Here is an 18991-nt window from a genome sequence, read left to right as displayed (position 1 = left end):
TACGTTTGTCTCTTCTGCTCTGCGATACCCTGTGAAATGGTGTTAGGTCTGCCCGTCCTACGTTTGTCTCTTTCTTCTGCTCTGCGATACCCTGTGAAATGGCGTAAGGTCTGCCCGTCCTACGTTTGTCTCTTTCTTCTGCTCTGCGATACCCTGTGAAATGGCGTAAGGTCTGCCCATCCTACATTTGTCTCTTTCTTCTGCTCTGCGATACCTTGTGAAATGGCGTAAGGTCTGCCCGTCCTACGTTTGTCTCTTCTGCCCTGCGATACCTTGTGAAATGGCGTAAGGTCTGCCCGTCCTACGTTTGTCTCTTTCTTCTGCTCTGCGATACCCTGTGAAATGGCGTAAGGTCTGCCCAGCCTACGTTTCTCTCTTTCTTCTGCTCTGCGATACCTTGTGAAATGGCGTAAGGTCTGCCCAGCCTACGTTTGTCTCTTCTGCTCTGCGATACCTTGTGAAATGGCGTAAGGTCTGCCCGTCCTACGTTTGTCTCTTCTGCTCTGCGATACCCTGTGAAATGGCGTAAGGTCTGCCCGTCCTACGTTTGTCTCTTCTGCCCTGCGATACCTTGTGAAATGGCGTAAGGTCTGCCCGTCCTACGTTTGTCTCTTTCTTCTGCTCTGCGATACCCTGTGAAATGGCGTAAGGTCTGCCCAGCCTACGTTTCTCTCTTTCTTCTGCTCTGCGATACCTTGTGAAATGGCGTAAGGTCTGCCCAGCCTACGTTTGTCTCTTCTGCTCTGCGATACCCTGTGAAATGGCGTAAGGTCTGCCCGTCCTACGTTTGTCTCTTCTGCTCTGCGATACCCTGTGAAATGGCGTAAGGTCTGCCCGTCCTACGTTTGTCTCTTTCTTCTGCTCTGCGATACCCTGTGAAATGGCGTAAGGTCTGCCCATCCTACGTTTGTCTCTTTCTTCTGCTCTGCGATACCCTGTGAAATGGCGTAAGGTCTGCCCGTCCTACGTTTGTCTCTTTCTTCTGCTCTGCGATACCCTGTGAAATGGCGTAAGGTCTGCCCATCCTACGTTTGTCTCTTTCTTCTGCTCTGCGATACCTTGTGAAATGGCGTAAGGTCTGCCCAGCCTACGTTTGTCTCTTTATTCTGCTCTGCAATACCTTGTGAAATGGCGTAAGGTCTGCCCATCCTACGTTTGTCTCTTTCTTCTGCTCTGCGATACCTTGTGAAATGGCGTAAGGTCTGCCCGTCCTACGTTTGTCTCTTCTGCCCTGCGATACCTTGTGAAATGGCGTAAGGTCTGCCCGTCCTACGTTTGTCTCTTTCTTCTGCTCTGCGATACCCTGTGAAATGGCGTAAGGTCTGCCCAGCCTACGTTTCTCTCTTTCTTCTGCTCTGCGATACCTTGTGAAATGGCGTAAGGTCTGCCCAGCCTACGTTTGTCTCTTCTGCTCTGCGATACCCTGTGAAATGGCGTAAGGTCTGCCCGTCCTACGTTTGTCTCTTCTGCTCTGCGTCTCCCTGAAAAGTCTCATTGTTAACATGAGTGATCATGTACTTTGACTGGACAAAGATGTTACCTGTAGTTTCTAAAAATGCGAGAGCGACTAAGCTTTATAATTAGAAGCCTCAAAATGTACAAATGTCATAATAGTATAAAATTTATATTAGACAGCCGTATTTGCTGGAAATATGGGAATAAGTGTTGTAGTTCAGCTCTGGTAGCCCTTTTGGAAACAGGCATTTTAATGAGACTTAAGCATTATTTTACCTGGGTGGAAGAGGAAATACTCTTGCTAGTTTATACATCAGCAGAACTGGGTTCACTCCATTAACCTACTTGTAACATCGGGCAGGATTCTAAGAGAATGGGACAGTGGGCGATGCAGCAGAGATTGGCTAATTATTAACCAAACCCCGCCCCCTTTTCTACAAAATACACCACGAAACTACACATCACGGTCTCACTGCAGTCTGGTGAGGCCACGCTCTTTCCAGTGGAATGTGGGGTGAAGATAGATGCGTTGCTTCTAGGCTCTGCCTATAGTCCTCTGAGAGAGAGAGATGGTTTTCTGTTCCTAACTGCCAGCTAAACAGAGAAGACTTTGAAGACAGCAAAGGCTAGGGACACAGGACAGAGGAAGCATGAGCCACTGGGTGGTCATTTGGAGGAGAGCTGCCTGAATTATTCAACATGCAATAAATATATTCATTTCATTACGTTCAGCTACTGACATATTGGGGCTGTTCCAGAAGCCAGCCTCCTCTTCTAACACCGGCCAAAGAAAGAGAAAGAAAAGAGTAGAGGGACTCCCCTGGCGGTACAGTGGTTAGGACTTGGCACTTTCACTTCCGGGGCCTGGGTTCAATCCCTGGTTGGGGAGCTAAGATCCCACAAGCCATGCAGTGCGGCCAAAAAAATAAAAAGTAGAATCGGAAGTATTCAAGCTTGGTTCAAGCTTGAATCTTAGTTGTCTTCATGGGGAAGATTCTGGGCCGCTAAGAGCTAATGCAAGGCCCTGACTTCCTAACAGAGGAATGTGGAGTGGATAAGTCACAAGAAGGGGTGTGGAAGTCAAACTGTGCCTTTTGTATTTTGGGGGAGCTGTTTGCTGATATGAGTCTCAGGTCACAGCAGAGACAGGATTAAGTTAGGGAAGACCTAAAGGGAAAGTTTTCACATGGAATCTTGGGTGACTATATGGAAGATGTCAACAGTGGCTTGACCTTGGAATAGGAGGGAAGAACAGGACTGTCTGAGATGTGTTTTAATCCTATAAACCTTTACCAGCCAGAAGAGACACACTGCCTGCTTTAAGCAAAGGGAGTCCATGGGAAGAGTATTCTTAGAGCTCTGTTCTCAAAGCAGCCTCAGCACGTGGCTACCCAGGGATGGTAAATGTTCTTGATTTTCATCCCAAAGACAGAAAGGATATCTTACCCTTCTAATAATGTTGGGATCATTGCACTTGGCCAGTTTTCCAGCAAAGAGCTGAACTCCAAAGCTTGCAAAAACAAGCATTAATGTCAGCAAAAGAATGGAGACCTGAAAGAAATGGGTGAGACAGCAAATCTCTTGGTAAAAAATTATAAACAGTAGGTTTGGTTTGAGCAGTGATTATGAACAGGACTTTTCAGATAACATCATATGAAATTCACAGTCTTTGGATGCTACCTTTTAACTTCTCTCCCACAGGTCATTCAATTAGCCTAGTTGGAATGTTAAAAGAAGGAAATTAACAACAGGTTTTGAATTTTTAGAATAAAAACATATGACTTCCATGTAAGAAAGTGGGCTAAGGTGTTTTTGACATGACTTGGACTTTTCTGATTTTGAAATCAACACTTTGTTTTATTTTATTTAATGGAACAAAAGAAAAATGTTGAAATAATTCTCTTTCCCAGATTTTCTCAAAATGGATTCACGTGTCTGTTAGCAGAGCCTACGTAAGGGGGATAGTGGCTTTGCTTTCTTGCGAGCATGAGGGCTCAGGGCGTATCAAAGCGCCACACACAGAGGGTGTGAGATCAGAGTCTTGAGAAGCAAATCTGGTAATTGGCTGGTACTCCCTCTGCTGGATGACTATTTTGGTCTCAGCAGAGAAAAGTGGCCAAAATACTGAACAAACGATTGATCTCTACTGGTTGAATAATCTAAACGTATCCCTTAAAGATACTAAAATTACACAGAAACATCCTCTGAACCAAAGCTCAAATAAATCATCTTCTAAATTCTATCAGGGCTCAAAGATGCATACACATTCATTGTCAGGTGCTATTCTGTTTTCCCTCAATTCCAGCTGTGGGAAAAGCCACAGTTTTATGGCTTCAGTGCAAAAAAAATATGGAATTTTATAAATTTATTTATTTTTGGCTGTGTTGGTCTTTGCTGCTGTGCACGGGCTTTCTCTAGTTGCGGCGAGCGGGGGCTACCCTTCGTTGTGGTGCGCAGGCTTCTCGTTGCGGTGACTTCTCTTGTTGCGGAGCATGGGCTTTAGGCACACGGGCTTCATTAGTTGTGGCATACGGGCTCAGTAGTTGTGGCTCACGGGCTCTGGAGCGCAGGCTCAGTAGTTCTGGCGCATGGGCTTAGTTGCTCCGTGGCATGTGGGATCTTCCCAGACCGGGGCATGAACCCGTGTCCCCTGCATTGGCAGGCGGACTCTCAACCACTGCGCCACCAGGGAAGCCCCAGCCCTGCTCTTAGAAGACCCTAAATCAATATTTGCCTGACTAAAAAGTATATTTTCTCCTCAATCATATTTCTAAATGTTCATTACTGTATATTGAGGTAGGGTATACCTGTATGTTACAGTTTTGAAGAGTTGTTTTATGTTAACACTCCGAAGATCAAAGCCAAATTTTGTTCTATATGAATTTGGGAACATAGAAAATGAGATTACAAGCCTAAATGGGTTAACTCCTAATATTGTTTGTGAATTCGATGGTGTTGAAACTTCTTCTTAATTTCCAGATGGGGCAACTAAAACGCAGAGTATAAATTAGGGTCAAGAGTTAGGAATGGAAGTGTCAGAAAATTCTGTCTCTTTGGATTCTCCTTCCACTGTACTTTCCAGAAGGCTTCCCTTTAATTTACTAAAAATATTTGTTGAATATACCAATAAGCCAGAAGCATCCATGGGTGAAGTTTTTGAATCTGTGTTGTGTTTTGCTAGTACCTTTACAATCTTCTGGCAATAAACAAAATGGTAGACTTCACCTTGACAAGCGAGACTCACTTTATCCCCTCATTTGCTACATTAAGAGCTGGACTCCGTGAACCAGGAGTAAAGGGTGACTGTAACGTACCAGAAAAATTTCCTTGAAGCCGCTGAAAAGTTCTCGAACGACTTTCCTCATCTGAGGCACCAGCTTGAATATCCGCAGAGGTCGCAGGCAGCGGAGAACAAGTAAGAGCTGAGCTCCCGACTCCGCAGGCACGTTTTGAGGCATCCAACAAAGAAATATCAAGCTCACCTAGAGGGAAAAGATGATCTCTAGAATTTATGCAATTTAGCCTCTACTATCTACATTTTCTGTGAGCCAGCTGGCCACAAGTTTCCTTTAGCAGAGACTCCACGTGTTATGTGGGACAAGCCTTCACTGGGTGTACATGCAACTCACCTCTATGGACTTGATCCAGACCTGTGAGCAGCCCCAAAGGAAGTCATCGGGTGTTTGCAGGGGGTGTGAAATGGGGGTGCCCACACCGTGGGTGTGGGTGCTCCAGTGCCTCCCGCCCCTTCTTTTAACATATATACTGGAGGCTCCGCAGAAGTCAGCAGGATTGAAATTCCCTTGATCAAGGATACTAAACGTCACACTGGACTGAATACTCACTATTTTGTTAATGATCTAAACATGCTACATGTTAATGGTCACAATTCTCCTTGTTGTGTTGGAAAAGACACTGATTTTATGCCTTCTTGGACATACAGAAAGAAATTTCTTTGAGTCCCTTCTTATGGTTTCCCCATTTAGTTTAAATAGATAGTTGAATGGTTGCCTTCTCTGGCCTGGTATTTTGTGTGTTGGAATTGGCATACTCTCTCTAGTTTGCTTTTAGTGATAAGCGGCTCATTGATCACTTATATAATGTAGTTTTTTTTTTTTTTTTTAAGTATAGGTGCCACAGAATTGTGGTGTGAAACTAGATTTGTTATCTTAGACCTCATTAATGTATGTCTTATGCATACAGGAATGTGGTTGATGTATTTGAACCATATCCACAAATACTTTTAATGCTTTTTATTTAGATTTTACATGCATGCCCTTTATTTGCTATACTAAACTACTGCTCTACTTAGGAACTCAGTTAATGGCACCTAAACCTCTGTGACTCACGTATCTCACTCTTGTACCAAGAAATGCAGGAGATTTTACAAAACCATTAAATTTTATATTCAGGAAATAACTGAAGACTTACAAGGTATATAAATATGTCCATGACTCCACCGAAGTCCCTGATGACAGCAGTTGGAGTGAAGAATAAGCCATCTGCCATAATCTTCAGATTAAGCTCAATGCTCATGAATATCACAAACACATACTCGGCGATCTGAAATGGGCAGAAGGCAGGTTGGTCACAATGAATGCAAAAATTGCAGGTCAGTGTTTCTCCGCTTAGCTGTGAGTTGAGATTCGGCAGAGTACCTGCAAAGTGGGTGCGTGCATGACTCTCCGGAAGGGGGATTCGAACATCATGGAAATGCAGGAGCAAATGGTTACGATAATCATGACCCAGTCCAGGTAAGTCACCAATCCCAGCAAATCACTGCCAAAGACCAGACAAAACTGAGAAACGCAAACACTCTAGGAAAGGTTGCTGAAAGTCAGAGACGATGCTTCTGTGATTCTATAAACGTGACTGGCATTCTTTAAATGAATCGCCAATCGTCTGTTTCACAGCACAATATAACAAGAAAATAAAGCGAACCTTTATATTTTTATGAGGCATAAAATAGTACATGGAAACAGAGTTTGTAATGCTTACTAAAGTTGATGGTACTTTGTATTTTTCACAGCTCCTGTGACCGGATCTGTTTTAGATCTGTAAGAGAGAACAAACATAAACTCTGTGACGCAGCATGCATGTTATAACCTGGCAGCATAGTATGTATAAACATCTCATCTACCTAAAATTTTTCTCACATCCTCTACAAAATGTCTGTTATGATACATGTTAACTGTATGTGACTTTGGAAGGCAGAGAACATTAGATGAAAGAAAAATCAGAAGAGTTTGCAATTGATGCTTAGGAAAGCAAAGTTTACATTTTTCAAAATGCCTGATTTTAGAATTCATGACGCCATTCAACAATTTCTGACAAGGATATTACAAAATTAAATTTTGACTTCCATTTAAAAACATTCAAAGTCTTTGCCTTAGCAGTTTGGAGCTGTTCCTCATAATTATTTAATTAAATATCCATAAATTAAATAGAATTCTTTGCTCTGTATTTAGTTGTGATTGTATGGAGTAATTTATATAGAGTTTCTTGGGGTGGGGATTTATAACTTTTAATTTCAGGAAGCCCATGACCAGTCTTCAAGAATTAGCAATTAGATGTAAACATGGAGACAGCCAATGGGATAATTTCAGATGAAAAACCCAGTTTGGGAGCCAATCAAATCAACTCTACACTGCCAGCTTCTTCCTGTTGATGCTTTGTGAAAACTCAGGGTTTTAAATCATTATCACTCAGGTGCTTTAAACTGCGAAGATCTTTCTAGAACAGCAGAAAGAACAGTGGACTGGCAGTCAGAGAGGGCCCTAGCTGGCGTCCTTGAGCAAAGCCCTTACCCTCGGCTGACCTAAATGCCCTCCTCTGTTGGAGAAGGGGGGACACAAATGACCCCAAATGGCTCCTGAGGTCTCCTCCAGCCCTGAGGGGTTAGAAGAATGTATTAGTTTCCTAGGGCTGCTGTGACAAAGGACTGCAGGCTGAGGGGCTTAAATAACAGAAACTTATTTTCTCCCAGTTCTGGAGGTGGACGTCTGAGTTGAAGGTGGCAGTAGGGTTGGCACCTCCTGAGGCTGTGAGGGAAGGATCTGCTCCAGGCCTCTCTCCTTGGTGTGTAGACAGCCGTCTTCACGTTGTCCCTCCTTATAGCAGTCTGTGTCCAAGTTTCCTCGTCTTACAAGGACACCAGTCACGTAGGAGTAGGGCCCATCTGAATGACCTCATTTTAATTTAATTATCTCTTCAAAGTCCTTATCTCCAAGTGAGGTCACATTCTAAGGGGCTGGGATTAGGGCTTCAACATCTGAATTTCTCTGGACGAGAAATTCACATGGGCACAATTCAGCCCATAACATACAGTAATGCTCGTACATATGCTACTAATGATGGTATCAGGGAAGGTACAACTACTGAATGGAACACTTTCACACTTTCTCTAGACTCGTAATGTCTTCTGGATATTTACTCAGAGTTATGCATGACAAGAATCCCACTTCCTCTACTGGTTGCCTGCTAAACTTGGCTTGGCTTGTCCCAAATGCAGCATCCCCTGGGCTGATCACCCTGACAGCCTCTCGCACATTTCTTCCACGTGGGGAGGGACAGGGACACTGGCCAGTGGGTTTTCTTATAAGAGTTGGTAATAGAAGCACTAGTCAACTTGATTTCTATTTTGCACTATTCTAGAATTAAGGTATTTTGACCACAAAGAAACAGCGAGTCTAAAAGAAGATGTGGGCAGTGACCTCAGCTCTGTCATTCCATCTCCCCTTGGTTAACTGTCTCCAAAATAAAATATGGAGTTAACAACTCTGCTATAAACGTCTTGGGCGCCTGTGGAACTGAACAAATAAGAATGGCTGTGAAGTGCTTCATAAACGTGTGTTTTCTATAAATGTTAACTACTTGCAACCTTTGTTTGTTTCCCACCTGGTCGGCCACTCAGCCAAGAGGAGCAGCATGGTCAATCAGCCCAGGGTTTATCTGGTGACCCCATTAGGGCGACACGATCCTTCTTCCTCAGATGACAACTCCCCCTGCTGTCTGCATGACTCAGGGCCAAACCCGTGGCTGCAGTGGAGTCACTTACGCGTTGAATCGAGCTCGGACCACCACTCGGCAGAAGTTTCTGAACCTGTGCTCCCGACCCACGATGAACAGGGGCTTATCGAAGTACGGGTGGTTCTCCCTCAGCTCCTCTTCCTGCACTTTCCTGGACCGGGAACATCACGCGAGAGTTAGGCTAAGGGCGCGTCTGCCTTCCCCGAACAAGAGCCTCAAAACTCCGCCCTGCCCGTACCTTTTCATTTCTGCTTGCTCCTTTTTCTCCTGGATCATCTTTATTTCACTGTCTTCTCTTTGTGCGTTTCTATATCTCACTGTATTGGAATGCTAGAAATAAAATGAAAGGGGACACATCGACGTGGGAGATTTTTCTGACAGTCTTCCTCCGAAGATGACCATTAAAAAAGAAGGAAATAAATAGCTTTCTAAATATTTGAATGGCCACAGTCATCTTAGCAAGGATATTTTTTTTCCTCAAAAGGGTATTTTTTTTCCCAGTGAAAACATTTATTGAGAACCTATTATGTGCTATGCACTGTTGTAGTGCTGTGGATAGGGCAAAAGGGGAAAAAATGACAAAATCCCTGCTCTTGTGTGGCTAATGTTCTCATCAGGGGAGACAGATTAAAAATGAAATCAAAATAAATAAGGTTAGAAGAGGTTTAGTGCTCTGGTTAAAAACAGAGGGGGATAGAGCAGCGGTCCTCAAACTTTTTGGCACCAGGGACTGGTTTCGTGGAAGACAATTTTCCCACAGACCCGGGGGATGCTTCAGGCGGTTATGCAAGCGATGGGGAGAGATGGGGAAAGATGGGGAGCGGCAGATGAAGTTCTACTCGCTAGCCCGCTGCTCACCTCCTGCTGTGCAACAGGCCGAGGACGGGTGTTGTGGACTCCTGGGACACAGGACAGAGAGCACGAGGTCATAGCAGGTCTCGTTAAGGAGCCGTTCCTTGAGCAAAGACTAGGAGGCTGCAGGTCACTGGACATTTGGAGAAACGTGTGCTTCTGGGGAGGGGCGGGTCTGTGTGTTCACAGGTAGAACAGCCAGGACGCAGGGTGGGTGGAGGACAGCACAGAGAACAGGAAGAGCTGAGGCCAGCAGGATGGCGGAAGGTGGATCATTAGGATCTTGACTCTGGATTTTACTCCACAGAACAGGAGTCCCCAGCCCCCAGGCCACAGAACTGGTACCGGTCCGGGGCCTGTTAGGAACCGGACTGCACAGCAGGAGGTGAGCGGCGGGCAAGTGAGCGAAGCTTCATCTGCTGCTCCCCATCGCTCCCCATGCCTCCCATCGCTCCCCGTCACTCCCCATATGGCTCCCCATCGCTCCCCATGCCTCCCCATCGCTCCCCGTCGCTCCCCATCCCTCCCCATCGCTCCCCATGCCTCCCATCGCTCCCCGTCGCTCCCCATCCCTCCCCATCCCTCCCCATGCCTCCCCATCGCTCCCCGTCGCTCCCCATCCCTCCCCATCCCTCCCCATGCCTCCCCATCGCTCCCCGTCGCTCCCCATCCCTCCCCATCCCTCCCCATGCCTCCCCATCGCTCCCCGTCGCTCCCCATATGGCTCCCCATCGCTCCCCATCTCTCCCCATCCCTCCCCGTGCCTCCCCATGGCTCCTCATCCCTCCCCATGGCTCCCCATCCCTCCCCATGGCTCCCCATCCCTCCCCATGGCTCCCCATCCCTCCCCATGGCTCCCCATCCCTCCCCATGGCTCCACATGGCTCCCCATCCCTCCCCATGGCTTCCCATCACTCCCCATGGCTCCCCATCCCTCCCCATGGCTCCCTATCACTCCCCGTGGCTCCCCATGGCTTCCCATCCCTCCCCATGGCTCCCCATCCCTCCCCATGGCTCCCCATCCCTCCCCATGGCTCCCCATCACTCCCCATGGCTCCCCATCCCTCCCCATGGCTCCCTATCACTCCCCATGGCTCCCCATGGCTTCCCATCCCTCCCCATGGCTCCCCATCCCTCCCCATGGCTCCTCATCGCTCCCCATGGCTCCCCATCCCTCCCCATGGCTCCCCATGGCTCCCCATCACTCCCCATGGCTCCCCATCACCCACATCACTGCCTGAAGCATCCCCCACCATACCCCACACCACCACCCCCCATCAGAAAAACCCCCCAGAAAAACTGTCTTCCATGAAACCCGTTCCTGGTGCCAAAAAGGTTGGGGACCGCTGCTGTAGAAGATGGAGAACCATTGTTCAACTAACTGGATTGATTTTATAGAAAAGCATTCCTTGGATGTAATGATCTGTATCTTCTATCATTTGGAATAAGTGACAAAGATAAAGCTCCCTATTTTAAATGGCTTCTATTCTGGAGGAAAAGACACTAGGAGAGCTCTCTTATGAAATTAGCAGAACCCCGTGACCTTTTGCTATGGAGAAGATGGGGTATGGATTTTTGTTATATGTTTATGTAGAAAATACAATAAAAATTCTTTAAAGAAGAATTAAGCCTCTGGAATGGAGACTATTCAAACTGGGCCTTTTGTTGTGTATTTTTTTTTTTTTTTTTTTTTTTTTTTTTTGCGGTACGCGGGCTTCTCACTGCTGTGGCCTCTCCCGTTGCGGAGCACAGGCTCCGGACGCGCAGGCCCAGCGGCCATGGCTCACGGGCCCAGCCGCTCCGCGGCATGTGGGATCTTCCCAGACCGGGGCACGAACCCACATCCCCTGCATCGGCAGGCGGACTCGCAACCACTGCGCCACCAGGGAAGCCCTTGTTGTGTATTTTTAAACACACATTTTCAAAGCCATGTTCTAATTTGATGCTTAAGTCGACCACACATTTCTATTGAATCTCACTGAAGGAAAGTGCTTTGAACTAGTGTTGCCTCTGAATTTTCATCTAGAAATTGTCTCCATGCAATATGCCTGACCCCCAAATCATAAGTACACAGGCCATGTGTTGGATCTGATCACAATTCCACGTTGACAGTATGGTAGATTACATCTGACAGAGCTCTGGCTTAACAGCCATGGTGCTAACAGATGTTTGTGCCAGTTAGAACCACACATATTGTTAATGGTGATATCAGGTGTCCTCATCACCAACTTCCTCCTTCCTCAGTTTAGCCTGAAACACTTAATGAGGAGACTGTACTCTGACTAAGCAGTTTCTGCAGATTGAAGGCAGATGGACTGTGCCGAAAACTCCAGAAAACTCCAGTGGTAAAGTGGTGAAAAAGACAAAAACAAAAAACTCTTAAGCCTTGCTAACTTTCTCTTGCTTTCTCAAAAACCCTTCTTAGCTTTGAACATTCAAGACTCTGCCTTCTTAGCCAAGTTATCCAGACTCAACACCTATATCTTAATCAGGGCTTCACTAATGATAAGTATTTAGTATGTCCTTTCCAACTGTCTCATGGTAATCTTGGCATGATCTCACGGCTGGCGAGTCTAGCCCGTAGGTTAGACTTTTGCCTCCTCTGGTTTCCCTGGGATTTCACATGGTTCGTTCTTTCACTTTTTTTGGGTCTCTGAGCTAATTCAGAGGTGTCACCCTCTAATGTTCCCTGCCCCCAAAACTCCACCTTTGATTTCTTTTCTTTTTCTTGGAGTATGGTTGATTTACAATGTTGTGTTAGTTTCAGATGTATAGCAGAGTGAATCAGTTATACATATACATATATCCATTCTTTTTTTTTTAAGATTTCTTTCCCATATAGGCCATTAGAGTATTGAGTAGAGTTCCCTGTGTTATACAGTAGGTCCTTATTATCTATTTTATATATAGTAGTGTGTATATGTCAATCCCAGTCTCCTAATTTATCCCTCCCCCACCTTATCCCCCAGTAACCATAAGTTTGTTTTCTACATCCATGATTCTACTTACCACTTTTGATTTCTTTACACTATTTGATTTTTCTTTGTAGTACAGAGCAAACCTGCCACAGCAATGAAGAGATAATGGAAACTAAATAAAAATCACACCCAGAAAGCATTATATTGATAATATTTGTTTGCTTGCTTATTCTTTGTGTCTTTTACTAGAATGTAAGCTCCTACAGGGTGGGGATTTTGTCTTGTTTCCCTGCTACTTCTCATCCCTTAGAACAGGACCTGGCTTATTTCAAGTAGTTGATAAATATTTTACTGTGTCAGTTAATGAATAAATGAATGACCTAGAGTTGAAAATCAAAGAAATTCTTGGGAAATCTTGTGCAGTCTTTGACAGAAAAATTCCTCTAGAAATAAAATTTTATTTCCTAGTATGTTAACTCTGAAATGATAGACACTGGACCTGTGTTTGGAAATTAGTAAATATTTAAAGTTACGGATGTGATTCATTGCCATAAAGTGCTTTAAATGTCTTTAATTTCAGTCAAATGCATCTGATATTTCACTTTTGTGTTACTATCTAAACGAAGATATGTGCTTTGTAGGATGTCCAGATTTTTCTACAGTTTATGGTCACTTTTCCGTACCTGGCCATTTTGTTTGCTTCCTGAGTTTCCTGATTACTTCTGGTATGAAGTGTTAAGCAGACGTGACAACGTGACAGAAGAACCCAGGTGCTGGAATTGTCTAAGCAACCATTTAAATACGTTTTCACAATCACACTTCCAAAATCCAAAGCATTGCTTAGAACTTACATCTTGAGTCAGAGTTTCAAGAGATTTCCCCCTGCTGATCCTCTGGCTGTTTGATCCGTGTCTTAGTGACCTAAAACAATTACAACCAACTGATCAATACATGTCGAGATCAAATTTGGACTTTTAAGCAATGACCATCATAAAAATGAAATAAAGTAATTCCTGATAGCATCACAAATGCTTAATATTTCTTTTTATAGCAAAAGTTTTAGTCTATCCACCTGCCTTTGATCTCATCTAACAAAATTCAGAATTTTTTCCTTCTGATCTTAAAAGTGAGAATTTGGCTATCATCACCAAGGGAAGGGTTTTTGAAAGATGTTTTGATTCTTTGAATCTGATTGTGAGTTTTATTACTGTTGCCATCAGCAAACAGAACTCAGCTCTTCACCCGGGCCTGCCTCCTGACCAGGGCTGGGGTCAGTGATGCTTCCTGTAAAACTCCTTTCCTTCGTTTCTCTGCAGCCTCGGCTTCCGGTGTATTTACCTGCGCTCTTGGCGGATATGGTGCTGCACACTGAGAATTGACCTTTCCTTTGCCGGCTGCCCCTCAAATGATCCGCTCAGCATGCGCTGTCGAGTGCAAGCTCTAGAAAAAAAAGGAGCCGCAGATAAATGCCTGATTTGTACACTTGGGATGAATAATGCATAACTGCTCATTATTCTTCTTATTCTTAAGGAAACACCAATGATAAGACAAAGTACAGCAAATGACACATTGCCAATAATGTAAATGAGCTTTAGGTTCTGTGTCAAGAATACTTTCAAAACAGGACGGTCATAGCCACGAAAAGGTGCTGGAAAATAAATAGAAAACAATCCCCCCAACCATGTGTCCCCATTCCATCCCCACCCCAAACAGAAGAGCCTCTACCGGGATTCTGTAAGCCAAAGGGCCAGCCTAACCATAGGTACCCATGATGCTGGTTTTCAATTTAGACAGGGAGGTTTCTAATAAAAGCCCTTAGGGAAGGATTTGTCCACCTAGGCTCCTGGGCTGATGGAATATATGTTCCAAGGAGATTTTGCAGAACGCTAGGAAAGGGTAAAGTTAGAGGCAACAAACTAATAGAAAAGTAATTAAAGCTGGAATGAATACCTAGAGAAACGTCAGCAGAAAAGTAATTAAAGCTGGAATGAATACCTAGAGAAACGTCAGCTGAAAGCCTGTGGCTTACAGGTAACCAGTTGCCACTTTCTTTGTACTCACAAAGCTCTGAAGACTTTTTAAAACATGTTCGCTTTAAACCGTAACCGGGCTTGTGTTAATTTCAGATTTGCTAATGAGTGAAGACAATTGGGTGACTCAACACCTGTGGTGTGAATGATTCGGAGAGAAAACAACATTTCTTCTCCAGGAAGCTCTCTCCAACTGGAAATGACAGGAATTCCCTTGATGACTATAGTAGTCAAGTGGAAAGAAAAGAAATCCGTGGTTAAGAGACCTGTGTTCCAAGGCGACACTGTCATGAGCCAGTTGAGGGACCTTTGGGCTCAGTTTCATTATCCATAAAGCGAGGAAAAGGCCTTGAACTTGAAGAGAACTCATAGACTTAAAATGCAATGGTTTTGTGATATGCAAATTTTATGACACCATATGTGTTCAAACTGGAACCCATGTGCTCTGTCACTGCATTCGTAACACTTTCGTATTTATGGTTCCTAAATTGTATTTCTAGATTGGCTTTGAGTTATATTTTTACTGTTTGTCTCAGAGTTAAGATCTTCGAGAAAAAGATCTATGTCTGTTCAGCATACTTAAAACAGCATCTCTTATGATATCATGTGTATTTTCAAGTACTTAAAAACGGTTTTGATGCCAGTGAGGATAATTACGATGAATACTTATGAGAAATCATACACATGCAACAAATGTAAATGCATTACAGGAAATAATGCCCCCAAATCACTCTTCTTAGTTTAATGAGCAACATGGACCATTTTGAGATAAAATCCAAGTCAAAATTTTATTGAACAACAAGGGTTTCTGGCAGTGATATATAGAGACTGTGCTATTTCCAGGACTGCAATGGGGTCGAAGAGGAAGATGCATTTGTAAGTTCAGCTGAGTTGACAAAGGTATAGGATGATCTCATATTAAGTACATTATGAATTATTTTTTGGACAAAGGTCTGAAAATCATGAAGGCATTCTGAAAAAAATCTATTTGGAGAACAGTGTTATTCCGGCATAGATATACGGAGCCTTGTCATTTGTGTAAACAGTCAAGACTTAACCTTCAATTTTATATATAGTAGTTTGTAACTGCTAATCCCAAACTTCTAATTTATCCCTGTATAGCAGGTACAAACTACTATATATAAAATAAACAACAAGGTCCTACTGTATAGCACAGGGCACTATATTCATTATCTTGTAATAAACTATTGTATAACGGAAAAGAATCTGAAAAAGATTCAGATATACATGTATATATGTAATATGAATCACTTTGCTGTACACCAGAAACTAACACATTTTGAATCAACTGTATTTCAATATTTAAAAAAAAGACTTGACTTTTAACCACTTAGTAACTTTTACTTTTTGTCACAAGACTCTTCCCTAAAAGTACATGAGACCTATAGGTCTTAAATACAAAACACATATAACTTGATTATAAAATACCCGTTTGAGTTGGGCGTTCCTGCTATGCTTGAAGTATATAGAATGTAACTGGCTTTAAGCTGCCTGTGATTAAAAAAAAAACCGAACTGCTGGTGTCTGCCCGAAAGCCCAGTCTGAGGATGCCTGGGCATCCTTGCTGGAGAAGAGTCAGGACCACACCTGAGACACCCTCCTCTGACTGAACAAGACAAGCAGGTCTCCGTGGAGACAAACCCATATTGGAAGTCCCCCTACCCCCACCCTATGACACCTCCTCTTCCATCTCCTCCACCAATAGCGTGACTGAAGTTGGGGTGAGAAAGCAACCCCTCTTTTCCTCTTTGCTTCAAGATCAGCTCCCTCTTTTCTGTTGGGTCTAGAGAATTCAGAAAATAATACTCAAATGGGCTGGAGTTTCAGCCATACATGTGACATGAATGTTTGCAGTCCATATGTGAGTCTTCAGGTTCTCCGTGATTCGCACTCATCTGGGGTGGGGTTGATGGGCGCTGGCTTTTAAGCTCTATCCTACAATCAGAAAACCCGTGCTTAATCAGACTAGGACAGCCACTTAAATGTAACATATAGAACCATTTGCCTTACTATCCTTTTCCTACCACTTCCTTCTACGTTACAAGCACTGTTTGCTGGAACAATTTCAAACTAGATACTTATGGGAAAAAAAGAAGAAAATGCTAACTCTGGGCCAGTTAAAACACGTAACAGGTGACTTCAGAGCATCAGCCTCGGTGGTTTCCGCTTCCTGGGTGAGAGGCCCCTGCCAGAATCTTCTTGTTCTCTGAGCAGAGGCTGCCGACTCACCTCCTCCTTTCCTGGGGTGACAAGGTGCCCTGTGATCTGAGCAGGGTGAAATCAGGCAGGTGGGGCCCTCTCGCCGGGCTGTTAATGGTCCCCTTTGGAGCCTCAGGCTCAGTGTGACTCTCTGACCCCCTGTGCCAGACCCACAGCCTCACACCTCACCCCCAGATCTGGTACCAAAACCAAGGCCAGCAGTCTCTGTCTCCATTTAGCAGCCAGTGTCCTCGCCGAGTCTCTCCTCAGACCAAACGCCCTGACGTCTCGTTCTCTCCTTTGAGGATGTGCAGTGTCTTTCAAACTAGGAAACTCTAAAGGTAAATGCTAGGGTTTCTTTGCTGAAAACTGAGGGTCATATTCATAGCAAATTGGGCGAAGGCAATCTTTTTTTGAGGGGGGTACATGAAAGGCAGTTCATGAAAGGCTCTTAAAGGTTTACGCTTCCCCCCTTTTAAGTACAGTGGTAGAATCTTACTAAGATTAAAAGGCAAAATTTTCTTCTAGGCAAGGTATCCATTATAGTTAATAACTAGCTATTTGTCCGTAATAATCCCCCTCCCCCAACAAAAACAGCTAATGGTACAGAAAAAACTTTTCTACAGATACATAAATCCATCTGAAAGAAAACATACGGGAAAAATCTAATTATATTATACAAGGAGACTAGTAAAAAATGAGTTCCCTATGGATGAAGGAAGAAACTCAGATAAAAGGAGATGGATCTGGGGTAGGAGGGGCCTGGCGGGGGCAAGGGTGTGGGAAAGCAGGCGCACAGTACTTCCACCCTGAGGACCCCTGGGCTTTGAAGCAGGTGTAGGAAGGAGGCAACGTTAGGAGGTTTCTGCATAGATAAGACAGCCTCATACATAAGCCATTGTCACATTCTCTGATGAATGTAAAATATTTTGTTATTCAAGAAAATAATAAACTTGGGAGAAAAGTCACTTCAATCTGGCACAATCAGATGCTACTAAGAGGCTACATATCCTCTAATGCAATGTGCCAAGGTTCACACACAAGTACGGTAAAAGCTTGCTTTATTATTTTTATTTTTATTTATTTATTTATTTATTTATTTTTGTGGTACGCGGGCCTCTCACTGCTGTGGCCTCTCCCGTTGTGGAGCACAGGCTCCGGACGCACAGGCTCAGCGGCCATGGCTCACGGGCCCAGCCGCTCCGCGGCATGTGGGATCCTCCCGGACCTGGGCACGAGCCCGTGTCCCCTGCATCGGCAGGTGGACTCTCAACCACTGCGCCACCAGGGAAGCCCTGCTTTATTATTTTTAAAAGGAAATACACTTTCATTATACATACAAGCATCAACTGTAACCCAAACTAGGAAGTACCACGTCACGTTTTGACGTGCGTCATACAATTACAAACTTTGATATAAATGGGTTCTGATAAGTAACATCAAGTGAGAAATATTTCACCGACATGAAAGCGCAGAAGGATTATGTCTGCTGTTCCGTGTTCCTGCGGCCTGTTATTGGCCGAGCTTGTTTAATTCTTGTGGCATTCGGTCATCATTAGTTACCTCCCTTATTAGACTGTACATTTCTCAGGGACCATTTCATCACTCAAACTCATATTCCTAGAAGCGCAGTCCCCGGCACGCAAACGGGCTGACGGATGGACAGGACGGACACGTGAAGGGGGAGGTGGGGGTGTACAGTGAACTGGGGGGAGCATGGGGGGCAGGATTTACAACTCGCTCGTCTCAGGTTCAAAGTAGCAAAGCCGCAGAGGTTTGCAGGTCTCCACCCAGCAGCACAGAAGCGAACAGAAAGTTCTGCCTCTGTCTGGGGGCCAAATGGAGAAGATGATTTGAGAAAACACATGGTTTAGAACCACGCGCATCTGACCTCAGCTTTTCCCAGCTGTGGGACCTCAGGCAAGTGACATGCCTTCTCCGAGCCTCCGTGCCCCACGTGTAAGATGTGGTGACAATGATACCTTTGCTACTGACTTCATAGGGAGTGGGAGGAATCAAGTAGGATTATGAATGTGCAGCGCTCTGGAAACGTAAATGCTCGATTTGAATGTTAGTTGCTATTATTGACTTTCTTTTCTTGTCCTATGTCGCGGTTGATGTTAAAACATTCCATAGAGGGTGGAGGAGAGAACAGCAAGTTGGACACAGATCTGTGTTGGAAAGGGAGTCTTCTCTGTTCTGACCGGTCAGCAGTGATGTACACTCCAGACCAGAGCCACAGCCTCTTAAGCGGTCTCCACAAACATATTATTCTCCCAAGCAAAGTGATTTCTGAAGTGACCATCCACGGTGTGATTGCGGCGGGTGCTTCTCAGATGGCCCCCGATGACCCCACCTCCTGGTTTCCATGCCCCTGTGCAGCCCCTTAGTGTGGGCGGGACTTGGAGACTTGCTTTAAACAAACATAAGGCAGAAGAGATGGAAGAGGTCACCAGACACTGCTTTCATCTTCCCCAGTCTCTGGCT

General features: G+C 44.6%; 1 protein-coding gene across 4 annotated transcripts in view; it reads right to left on the bottom strand.

Moving 5' to 3' along the window:
• The window catches only part of NALCN (sodium leak channel, non-selective), a gene marked incomplete at both ends in the record, with an annotated part of 256682 nt that overhangs the window by 47175 nt on the left and 190516 nt on the right, over nt 1–18991 (bottom strand). For 2 of the 4 annotated variants that reach the window (XM_079721892.1, XM_079721891.1), the window contains 9 exons: nt 2902–3006; nt 4770–4937; nt 5887–6018; nt 6114–6234; nt 6454–6510; nt 8513–8635; nt 8723–8814; nt 13106–13175; nt 13593–13694. In XM_079721892.1, the coding sequence (XP_079578018.1) occupies nt 2902–3006; nt 4770–4937; nt 5887–6018; nt 6114–6234; nt 6454–6510; nt 8513–8635; nt 8723–8814; nt 13106–13175; nt 13593–13694 (970 nt within the window). Of the gene's footprint in view, nt 1–2901; nt 3007–4769; nt 4938–5886; nt 6019–6113; nt 6235–6453; nt 6511–8512; nt 8636–8722; nt 8815–13105; nt 13176–13592; nt 13770–18991 lie in introns of all 4 variants that reach the window. The other 2 variants (XM_079721889.1, XM_079721890.1) reach the window with 2 other exon arrangements.

This window comes from Hyperoodon ampullatus (genome assembly GCF_949752795.1).
Source record: "Hyperoodon ampullatus genome assembly, chromosome: 16".
NCBI classification, from domain to species: domain Eukaryota; kingdom Metazoa; phylum Chordata; class Mammalia; order Artiodactyla; family Ziphiidae; genus Hyperoodon; species Hyperoodon ampullatus.
This window is presented reverse-complemented; position numbering and strand designations above follow the sequence as displayed.